The following is a 12,718-nucleotide window of genomic DNA, read 5'->3' on the forward strand; positions in this document are numbered from 1 at the left end:
GCACGAAAGATTTTCTCTACAATCGGTTAAACTCGATGGACTTGGCGAGTAATGTAGTTGATACTAAAAAACTGAAACTCGAAATGTAAATGATAAACGCACACCAAATTTGTAATTTTATGAGATTAAGCAACAACAGCGAACATCAAAAGTGATATCCAAAAAATTGTTTAACGCAATACCCATTCTATAATGTCTATATCTACCATTACCAAAAATCCTCAAAGCAACTCGTACTAGTTTCGGTTAGTAAGGGAGATTAAAATATAAATGATTAAAATAAATAGTAAGACTAAACAGCGATATACTAATAAAAAATAAAATAGCGACACCTCAAGCAGATCACAGAAATCAGATTTTTTTACATCGTAGTATATAAACAGTCGATTTGAAAGTAGCTTTGGAATTTGAACTCCTTTGGTAAGTTTTCGAATCACATATCTTTGTAGAATTGTTTTAAAAAATATGATCTACGTTTATTTATATACTTTCAACTATAGTTTCGATCAAAACTATTTTCTGGTCCCGTAAAACTTAGTAGTAGGCAACATCTGCCTAGCAAAGAGTCTTTCTATTTCCGTTTTAGTCTAAGCTCCAAGTCGATAGCATGTTTATTTTGTGTTTTGTACATGTTTTCTAAAAAATGTCGTGTGATTCAATGTTTAACGAAAAACCGAAATCCTTAACAAATTATACTTATTGTATGTCAAAAATATGATTATTTAAATAGACGTAGTGGTTTGAAGAGGATCCTGAATCAGAAAAAAAGATCTTCGCGAAAGAGCGCAGTTGCCACTCACATCGACGCGAACATCAACAATTTTAGCAAATAATATTAACAGTTTGCGCACGCTATAGGCATCAAACTGTCTTCAACCATTCGTATGTTTATTGATAATTTGAATATCAACTGTTAGCGCACGCTATTAACATCCGTTTAACCATTCGTGAGTTAACTAATAGTTGAATATTTAACAGTTTGCGCACGCTATTAGTATCGAACTAGCGTTAACCATTCTTGTGTTAACTAATAAGTTGAATATTAACCTTTAACGCACGCTATAGGCATCAAACTGTCTTCAACCATTCGTATGTTTATTGATAATTTGAATATCAACTGTTTGCGCACGCTATTAACATCCGTTTAACCATTCGTGTGTTAACTAATAGTTGAATATTTAACAGTTTGCGCACGCTATTAGTATCAAACTAGCGTTAACCATTCTTGTGTTAACTAATAAGTTGAATATTAACCTTTAACGCACGCTATTGGCATCAAACTGACTTTAAAAATTCCTATGTTTATTGATAAATTGAATATCAACCGTTTGCGCACGTTATTCGCATCAAACTGTCGTTTAAACATTCGTGTGTTAACTAATAAGTTGAATATTAACAGTTTGCGCACGCTATAGGCATCAAACTGTCTTCAACCATTCGTATATTTATTGATAAATTGAATATCAACAGTTTGCGCACGTTATTCGCATCAAACTGTCGTTTAACCATTCGTGTGTTAACTAATAAGTTGAATATTTAACAGTTTGCGCACGTTATTCGCATCAAACTGTCGTTTAAACATTCGTGTGTTAACTAATAAGTTGAATATTTAACAGTTTGCGCACGATATTAGTATCAAACTAGCGTTAACCATTCTTGTGTTAACTAATAAGTTGAATATCAACCGTTTGCGCACGTTATTCGCATCAAACTGGCGATTAACCATTCGTGTGTTAATTAATAAGTTGAATATTAACAGTTTGCGCACGCTATAGGCATCAAACTGTCTTCAACCATTCGTATATTTATTGATAAATTGAATATCAACCGTTTGCGCACGCTATTAATATCCGTTTAACCATTCGTGTGTTAACTAATAAGTTGAATATCAACAAAGAACTTGTCCGCGAAATGTCAAGAATGTTCAAGACCGAAAATCCGAAAGATTCGCGCAAAGATGATGCCATGAATGAACAAAGAGAAATTCCGAGAGCGATATACGAGGATTTATAGTGTAGAAGGAGCTGGATGAGTCAGGTGAATACTGGAAATAAGATCTGAATATTTGAGTATGGATCCGAGCACTTGTAAACAAAGTCAGCAATGTGTACAAAGAGAAACAAAAGCGAAGGTGGGCAAGAGAATCCGTTTTTCTTATTACCCACAACATCATCCATATATTTTTACTAACCAACAACATAATGTACAATATTATGTTACATGGATATTGCATAACAAAAATGCGCGGTGATTAAATACTTGCGTTCATAAGACTCCAATGCAAATTTACGAAAAGTGACGAAAGATACGAATAGTGCCAAATCCGGTAATGGCTATGTTGCAAAATTTCTGAAACTTTGCTGTAATTATTGTCAATAAGAATGCTGCTTTTTTAAATAGGAAAAATTACTCTCTGGATATAATTCGTTTTTCAATAATCAAGTTATTTGGTGAAAGGGTCCAGCTTTTATTATGAAAGTGATGACGCGGTGTAGTTTTCAGTGACATTTTCTTTGAAGGAGGAAATATCCATCCACTTACGTACTGAATATAAGGCACTACATAATATAGATTTAGGAGGATCCCGGATAGAAAGAAGAATTGCTCAAACTGATGTTGTACCAAGAAAAAACAATCATTAGTTTCAGAAACATAATAAATCTTCTAGGTCTACAGCAAGCACATACCTACAACCCGAAACATGTTCTAGTCGTTATTTGATGTGCGCATACAAACAGAAAAGCCACTCCGACGCCCTGCTCTATATGAAGAGGCCGTCACCGATGTGTGGGAGGGAAATCTATGTGTATACTCGCGAATCTCAAGCGCGATCGGGTCTTAACGAAGCTACGCGTATGATATCGAATAATTTCGAAAAAATTTAGATTTACTGATAAGTAAGTACCCCAAGGACGTCTAATACGGAATTTTTGTCTAATCCCATAATCTAATAGCAGTGAAATGTCTAGTTTATTTAGTATGCAATCTGAATACTTAATTAACAATTTTAATATAATTTTTCAAAGAAAAAGTTAAGAAAACGACATAATTTTTATCGAAGATACGATGGGTGTACTGGAAACATAATTTCTGTGATCTGCCTCTCGGTAGAATAAAAAAATAGGTTTTTCTGAGTGGAGAGAGAGACAGAAGAGGACTACTTACAGTGCGGGCGTTGGGGGTTGCGCGTTATTCGTAGCCATCTGAAGGTCACGGTCGGAAGGCGGTCCGCAACGAGACAGGAAGCATAAGGTGGGGTCAGCACGCATCTCCGTATAATTTTCATAGCCGTGCTTCCAAGTGCCAATGAGCAGAGACTTGTCGCATTCAGCATCCCACCACACGCAAGGTAATTGCTCCGTTACAGGAGGATATATCGGCAGGGCACTGTGGATTACGTCATATGCCAATTGTAAATTTTGATTGTTTTTTTTTGTTCTAGTTGAAAATTTTGTGCGCCAGTCAACTCAGATCGGATTGAAAAAAGTTTCTCGTCGATAAATTTTGATATTTTGAATTTTTCGTTTCGATGATTTACGGTATTCACTTAATTCTAATTAAATAAAAATCGTCACTAGCTCTAGTTTACTAAATTTTCAATTAAAGTGAGATCAGAAACAACAAAAAAATTATTTTTCTAACATTTGAAATTATTCGAATAAATTGTATGTAGTATTTCTCTAGAAAGCGTTAATTTTTTATCACGAAAATATGGAACGCCTTTTCCCTTTTGGGAATCAGTTTCCTTCAAAGTTTATAAAACAACAGCATTATTTTTATGAAGAATTAAGTGGAATATAGTAAAGTATAGTAAAATTTCAATTATTCAATAAAAAAGGAACCAACCAGTTCATTGCTTGAAGTTATCTTAAAATTTTTGTTTGAAATTATCCCTTGAATTTTATTCATAAATTTTACACCGTGTATTGAAGCAAATTATATTTCTAATGGAAGATACTTTTGTATGAGAAAAATAAGATTTGCTAAACAATCTTTCGGCCGAACTGTACGTTGAATTAGAAAAAAATTATGGTATCTCAAGCATATTAGAAAATTTGATTTAATGGTTTTCAGTTTGGTGGGTCTCAGAGGAGATTCCGTTACCCACCAAATCTTGTTGATAAAATTTGCAACAGAACCCTAACCACCAAAATAATGAAAAAAAATTGCTATTTTCACAAACGGTGATTTTTAAAGCCGCTTTATTTCAATTCAGATTATCCCTTGTACAAATTTCTCTCCCTTAATTAATTTCCAGGATTCAAACCATTTCAGGTAATCATCTGAAGTTCATAGTTACATAGTAGGCGGTCAAAGGGGGCTGTTTAGCACATAGGCCTTCAGATAGGGCCGCCGTCTCTCACTTTGTCCTTTGAGAAGCCGATCAGGCGCTTTGGCTAGAAACCTTTGATATTATTAAGCAAGCTATGAGGCCTGCTACAGTGTTTAAGCCACACTCGTGCAGGGCACTCACAGTTGGCGTCTTAGATGGCAGTGTCCGGTTACTAGTCAGATTTCGCGACTGTTTAGTTGGAGCAGTTATAGTAGTGTGACACGCACAAGGTCCATCAATATGTGCCTTTACTTGTCTCATGCCAGGTGTCTCTGCCGAGCCCGCCTTTAGATTAGACCTTTCAGAGAAGCGATAGCAACACTTTTAGCTACACCAATGATGGGCTCCGGGCCCATCAGTGAGTTAGTCGATCCCAGTCTGGCGAGTGAGTCCGTCTCGTCGTTTGCTTTGTTGCCCGAGTGACCGGACACCTAGTCGAGCTGAATCTTCCTTTTAGCCATCATTCACTGAGCAGATTGAGAAAAGATTCGCTTATTTTGGGGTTTCTTCCGCAGAAGACTGCTCTGTCCAAGCCACTCCTCCTGGAATCGTCTTTGTACCAGATGGCGATAACAAACTGACTAATAATAAGGAAATATCCGCCACGAAATGGCAACCATAACGGCGAATACCTACCGAGATGTAATTAATTCCTGACGTTTCTTAAAATTGTTTTTTCAAATGTAAACTTTCTTTTTAGACACCTTATATTATTTTTTTTTCTGTACTTCTCTCTAATTAATCTGACATTTTATCACGGTTTTTACAGTTCAATAGAATCGGCCCGAGACATTATTTAGCAAATTACATATTTTTCAAAACTCGGAAATGATCTGGTTGAAGAAAAGTTCATGTAATAAACGTTGATGTACACATTTTGGATTATACTGATTTCATAATAAATTGGTAAATAGAAGTTGGATTTTTGAAAAGTTATTATAGCTTTTCAGCCAGTCTACACCTATTCCTAGAATATATTTTGTGCTTTTAAATAAAATTTGCGTTCGTTTCAAAGATTTTTAAAAATATAATTTACTGAAGGAACTTGCGTGCTTAGAATTCGGCCTACTGTAAACTTTTCACTTTGACTACTTTAACAAAAATAACCCATCAGATTAAAAAAAAAATAAATACTGTAAATAGCAATTTAGTACACTTCAAGATGAGTTTAAATTTGTTTAAATTCATTGTAGGACTTGTGGTCAAACTTAATTCAATGCATGATACAAATTTTCTTGTTTTCATATTGAGGTTTATTAACCCTTATCTAAATAAATACTTAATTTTTAATTATGAGTATGCCTCATACGATTAGGCATGAATCTAGGTTCGATCTATTTTCTGGTAGGATATTAAGCTCCTCTCCTTCAACTGCGAGAATAAGCGTGGATGAGGTACGAAACGAATTCTTCTTTTCAGCTCACCCCATAAAATTTGTCCATCGTATTTAGGTCTGAACTGTGTGCTGGCCGCTCCATAAACCGATAACCGACTTCTGCAATGTAATATTGCAGTGCGCGACCTCACATTGGCATGAGTACAGAGTACAACAGTTATAAACAATCATGTCTACAATGCAGCATGCTGCAAATCATTCTCATCGTATTTTCTTTATGTCTATAGCTACTATAGAAGCTATATTTTTTGATATCATTTGAGAATACATGAGGGCATATTTTGATCTATATGGAACAGACCAGACTCCTATTTTTCCATTATCCCATTTGCAAAACGACCATAAGCTGCTCAAACAGCATTCCAAATTTTTACAAAAAATTCAAACCAAATCAACACGGCAACGGCTAATTTTTTTTGCTGTTTTGCAAAAAGACGTTGAGCTACGGTACGTTCTGGACCATTCGCAGATAATTTCATGGTTAGCTGCTCAAACGTCCAATTCAATGATCCTGTACAAAGCGATGATGTGCTGGGGTAAATTCTGGACCATTCGTATTATTTTAGTGGTTAGATGGTCAATTCAGATGAATCTGTGCAAAAAGACGTTGAGCTACGGTACGTTCTGGACCATTCGCAGATAATTTTATGGTTAGTTGCTCAAACGTCCAATTCACATGATCCTGGACAAAACGATGATGTGTTGGGGTAAATTTTGGACCATTCGTAAGTATTTTAGTGGTTAGATGGTCAATTCAGATGAATCTGTGCAAAAAGACGTTGAGCTACGGTACGTTCTGGACCATTCGCAGATAATTTTATGGTTAGTTGCTCAAACGTCCAATTCACATGATCCTGTACAAAGCGATGATGTGCTGGGGTAAATTCTGGACCATTTTTAGCTATTTTAGTGGTTAGTTGTTCAATTAAGATGAATCTGTAGAAAAAGACGTTGAGCTAGGGTACGTTCTGGACCATTCGCAGATAATTTTGTGGTTAGCTGCTCAAATGTCCAATTCACATGATCCTGTACAAAACGATGATGAGCTGGGGTATATTTTGGACCATTCGTAGGTATTTTAGTGGTTACATGTTCAATTCAGATGAATCTGTGCAAAAAGACGAAGAACTGGTATAAATTCTGGAACATTCGCAACAACATTCAGTGGTCGGGTTACTTTTCTGATGTCATCGTCTTACTATCTACTGACTTATAGGTTCTAACTCATATTTCTCAAAGGTATTGTTGTACTTGAGCTGCGTTTAGATGACGATTTTTTTCATGTTGTCAATTGATATAATAAAGCGACCATCATGATCAGTTGCATATCGCTTTGTAGATTTTCCACGCACATTTGCATACTTCATATTTGTTGTCGAGCAACAGCTCTGTGACTATGTCGATTTTTGCTTAAGCTAACAGAAATTAAATCCAATTATATGAAAATTTCTATTGACAAAGGCAATGAGTTCAATCTGTCATAAGTTTGTTATTCTAGTTTACGGGTATACGTATAAAATTTCCAAAATGATGAACCCCCAGGCGTTCACTATTTTGAAAATAGTCTACAAAGAAAAGTTACAATTTTGACAAACTCATATAGAAGAACATTAAATTGTCTTTCAAGCAGCATTGATTTCTTTTCTTCAACTGATGATTAGAGCTTAAGTGAAAAGTTGTTAGAGGTTTGATTTCTATTTATATTAACAAATAAATAAATGTTCCAGAATTAAGAATTTCTAGAGATGAGTATTTTCAAAAATAAGAGTATCTCGTCTATATAACTTTTTTTCAATTGAATTATGCACAAAAATCTGCCGAATGGTTTCAATTGAAGGGTAATTATAAGATATTGTGATCAATTTATTTCATGTCAAAGTATCCCCATACCATATGAATATTGGTCAGAATCAGAATATGAACCATACAACATTTTTAATTACAAGAAAAGCCTTTTTGTAAGGAAAAGTATAAGTAATCAATTTTCAAGAGAAATTTTTTCAATAATTGAAAATTATACAAGTTCAAAAGTACAATTCATCCCCAACGTACTATGAGCTTTAGAAACTAATGAACATGATTGTATAGGATTCTTTCTGATTCATAGTAGATTCTTAAATTGTTTATTATTCAATTTTTTGAAAAGTCTGTACTATATGGAAAATTCTTTTTTATCATCGCGGAAAACTGGCATTTGGGTTCTTAAAATTCTAAAGTTTAAAACTCGGTACACGGAAAACCAAAATAAAAAGAGTAACACACCCTTATTTTCGATATTAAAAAAACTGATGATTGAGAAAAACTGTCAAGACCTCATTGGAGAAAATGAAGAAATTAATTAATTAATAGTGAGCAACTGATTAATAGCAATTAGCAGGTCTTTTTATGTAATATGTACTTAATATACAGAGTGACCTTCCTTAATATGTTTAATTGTTTAACAATAATTAGTTAATTAATTATTGTGACCACGCCATTCAATCTTTGAAGATTGAGGCGAATTATTCCTATTTTTTTATAAAGCCCTATGGGTTTGGCTATTCTCATTATTTTTTTTCCACTCTACTCTATTTTTACACGCTTTAAAGTAACTTCGTCTGCATGTATGAGCCCTGTCTCAGTGAAGTTAATAAAAGGTTGTCCAACTATAATGCACGATGTTAATTGTGAGCCGCTTTTTAACGTCAAGTTTTTTGCCCAACTTAATTTGACATTTCTTTGTTTCAGTGTTTGACAACTTTAACCATGGAGAGCTACACAATTGAGCAGCGCGTTAAAATTGTTGAAGCCTTTTCGTGCGCAAATTTCAGCAAAGCGGGTCTGTAGGAAATGTGAAAACACCTGTGTATACTCGCCCCGTTCGTTCTGCGGAAAACATTACTGTTGTTCGCGATAGTGAGGCAGAAAAGCCGTCAACCTCGACTCGTCGTCGTGCCCAACAATTAAATATCTCACGAACATCACTGATGCGAATTTTGAATAAAGATTTGAATTTGCACGCTTACAAGGTTCAATTTACTCAAGAGCTGAAGTCCGCTGACCATTTCAAGCGTCGTCAATACGCCGAATGGTTGGTTGAACAGACAGAAGTGAACGGTGACTTTACAAAGAAAATCATCTTCGGCGACGAGGCACACTTTCACCTCAGTGGATTCGTTAACAAGCAGAATTGCCGCATTTGGACAAATGAGAATCCACGAGTGATTGTTTGGTGCGGTTCATGTGCTGGCGGCGTCATCGGGCCGTACTTCTTCTTCTTCGGTCAAGCAGTTACTGTGAATGGTGTTCGCTATCGCGAGATGATAACGGACTTCATTGTGGCCAGAAACTGAGGATATGGACCCGGACGATATGTGTTTCCAACAGGATGGTGCCACTTGTCACGCAGCCAACGAAACAATGGCTCTTTCAATGGTCGTGTTGTCTCACGTCGTGGCGATGTAAATTGGCCGCCACGATCATATGTGATTTGGCACCGTTGGATTTTTTTCTTTGGGGATATTTTAAAGAAAAAGTGTACGACAATAAGCCAAGAACAATTCAAGAGCTAAATGATGAGATAATTCGGCACATTAACGACATTGAACCTCAATTATGTCTCAGAGTCATTGAAAATATGGAAAATCTGATAGAGGTATGCCACCGAAGCCGTGACGAGCATTTGGCCGATATTTTGTTTCACACATAATTGTCATAGATCCTTCTATCATTATAAAAAATATTAAGATAATTCTCTGAAAACTTTTTGTTTTATTTACAATTAACATCGTGCATAAACATCGTGGTTGGACCACCCTTTACAACTCCCCAAAACATATTTATGAATTTATTTCAAAAAGGATTGGAATTTTGATCGTAACGTAACACATCACTTAATTCGTGTGACTGATTTTTTCTCAAAAAATTGATTTTATTCATCAATGTAATCTCCTTTAAAAGCAATACAATCATTCCAACGCTTCTCTAATTTCTCGATGCCGTGCTTGTATCAGGATTTGTCTTTTGCCTCAAAGTAGGCTTCAGTTTCAGCATCTTCTTCATTTGAGCTGAATTTCTTAGCAGCGAACATTTTTTTTTTAGATTAGTAAATAGTCGGTAGTCACATGGTGCCAGATATGGACTATACGGTGGCCGAGGAAGCAATTCGAAGCATAATTCGTTTAATTTTACCATCGTTGTCATCGACTTGTGAATCTGTGCAATGTCTCGGTTAAAAAGTGGTTTTTTCTTTGATATACGAGGCCGTTTTTCCTTGATTTTGATAGAGTTCAGATAACACTGCTATTGCTCAGCTAGTACAATATTTGTTTTCATCGAGAAGCAATGATAAATTAACACACGAAATTGTTTTGAATCCATTGTTTAGAAAATAACAAAAGTAGCTTCACTTAAATGGCTGTCACTTTTTTCAGACTAAACGAAATTTCATGAAATATGAAAATAGAAAACGAGAAAAAGGATTTTAAAGCGCTATAAGCGATAGCCATAATCCAAAAAAGGATAAAAACTTGAAGTAAAAAATTAGACCAAATTATGATTAAAATATTAATATAGTAATATGAATCAGTCGCCTAAGTTATATACGAGATTATATATGGGGCTAAAACTATGAAACGTGGTGTTGAGCATTTATTTTTGTTACATTATATGATTTTGATTTCAAATTTAAATATTTTACTCTCGATTAAAATTCCTATTTTTTGTTCTTCCCTGTACGCTGATCGAAAATTTAAAATTTTGACAACTGAAATACCAGTTTTTTATCATGATTTCAATTTCCTTCATTTTTTGAAACTTTATTATCAATAACACAAAATTATTGGAAAAAAATACCATTTTTTAAATTACATAAAAAGTGACGTTTTTAGAAAAGAAATTTTAAATTAATTGGCAATACCGAACGCAAACACAGTTTTAAAAAATGACAACTAGACATGTACAAAATTTTGAAGTGGGAATGGCACAACTGAATACACTGAGAAAAGTTTTCTATACGTGCACTTCCAATATATATTAGAAAATACCAAATTTATTGACATTATTACAATCGACGAATATTTGGTCTTATAACTAAGATAAGAAAGTATTTGAGCTCATTCTTTCAGTGTATTCTATTGTACTTTACAACATAGCTTGTCGAAGAAAGATCTCGCTTCTGTGTATGGTTTTTCTGGTAAAAACTCATAATATATATAATGAAAAACCACTGGGATCTAAATTTATTGAACGTTTGGGGTTGTATATCCAGTTTCTCGTTTAACTTAGATCGTGTAGAGGCACGTGTTGTTTTGAATCAAAAAAAAAATGCCCAGTGTTTTTTTCATCAAAAAGGGCGACGCAAAAAATTTAATTTTTAATGACCACCCTAATATAGCCGCTAGAAAGGCTCTGGATATTTTCAAGGAACATCTGTACCCATCCGATTTCTATATTCTAATTTTTTTGAAGCCCTAGGATAATATCTGTTATCAATATTTCGCTGGCAACTTTTGTGTTCGATATCGCAACCATGTAACAGTGATAATTAAAATCGAATTACTTGTTTCGAACAGAGTTTTCAAAACTTAATCTAAAATGTGTACGTAATCTTTATACATTTTCAAAATATCAACAAAACGAAAATTCGAACTTCAACTGACAAGAAAATATTTCAATACGTGATTCTCAGGTGACTGGAGTTTTTTAGGGACTCCCCATGACCTTGGCATCTTATATCACACAATTAATACATATTCATGAGATAATTATAATGCGTCACTTTTTATTTGAAAAAAAAATAGAGCCAAAAGTAGAATTTCAAGTAAAATAATTATGATAGTCCGATTTCATAAACATTTTACTCAATAACATCTTTATAACATAATAATTTATTAGTTTCTCGTTAAAACTAATATCTATAAAGGCGTTACGTTTCTAAACATAAAACTACTAATTTCAAGCTAAAACAAAACTAAAAATGCATCAATCTGCTTCGAAAGCTATTTATTTAAAGCGAACCCATGGCCTCTTAAAGGAACTGAATCTGTGTGATTTTTAAATCGACACTTCTAGTTTTCGTCATGCGAGACCGATAAGCAAAGGGTTTGGAACATTGTTCTCGATCATTAATTATAGAGAGCAATATTTCAAAATTTTGGGAAAATCAACTATCGGTTCAATTAAAGTGATAAATAATGCCGAAAAAAAATTTTCCACTGCCAAATTTACATATTCACACATTTATTTGATAATAAAGATAAATTCAACAATAGTTACTGTATCATTTATCTGGGGCAATTAGACCACCGATGTATGTATCTGAATTCTAGTAAGATTTACTTGAATTTTTTGTGTTTCATTTCTTAAACAGGAGTTTTCGTAAATCCAGTAAAAAACAACTCGTTTCTTATATTCTAACCCAAGAAATAATTTGCAAGAATCATCAACCGGGCAGATGGAAAGCGACAATTTCGAATGAAGATTCATGTCGTTGTTGAAGGAGATCAATATGCACCTATCAAAGTTTCCACAGCGAAAGTAATCTGCATAAAAAAGACCGATTCTCAAGCTAATATAGAAGTAGAAGTAGAAGTGCCAATTGGGTAACTTAATTCTTCGTTATGTGTTTTGTCAGTTCGATCCAACGTTAACAATCACCATTGAAAAGGTTTTACAACCCTTGCTACATGCATTTTCACCCTTCCACCTAATATTTTAACATCTATAACCAGCTGCAGGACTCGATAATAACTTCACTCGCCACCAGACAAAACAGCTTATACTTGATTACTTTCCAACAGTTATTGGCTGTTTTTAGCACTTCTTTTTGTGTGCTATCCAAGAGAGTTTGATCATTCGTCTATGTAACCGCATTTCCAATGCTTCAATGTGGTTAATTGATGACAGTTTTAAGTTCTAAGCTTCCACTCCATACAAAAGTACCGAATAAACATAGTACTGTCATATTTCTAAATTAAGGTGATCTCGGTACAGAGAAATATTTTCATTTA

The 12,718-nt window shown here is 34.3% G+C and overlaps 1 protein-coding gene across 9 annotated transcripts in view; it reads right to left on the bottom strand.

The window, feature by feature from the left end:
- Positions 1–12,718, bottom strand: part of LOC130899950 (chromodomain-helicase-DNA-binding protein 7) — a 64,993-nt gene that overhangs the window by 23,911 nt on the left and 28,364 nt on the right. For 7 of the 9 annotated variants that reach the window (XM_057810154.1, XM_057810156.1, XM_057810159.1 and 4 more), the window contains exon 7: positions 3,166–3,387. The exons of the other annotated variants lie outside the window; for them this stretch is intronic. In XM_057810154.1, coding sequence (XP_057666137.1) covers positions 3,166–3,387 — 222 coding nt within the window. The remainder of the gene's footprint in view (positions 1–3,165; positions 3,388–12,718) is intronic. 9 annotated transcript variants of the gene reach the window in all.

Source organism: Diorhabda carinulata, chromosome 12 (assembly GCF_026250575.1).
Source record: "Diorhabda carinulata isolate Delta chromosome 12, icDioCari1.1, whole genome shotgun sequence".
Taxonomy (NCBI): domain Eukaryota; kingdom Metazoa; phylum Arthropoda; class Insecta; order Coleoptera; family Chrysomelidae; genus Diorhabda; species Diorhabda carinulata.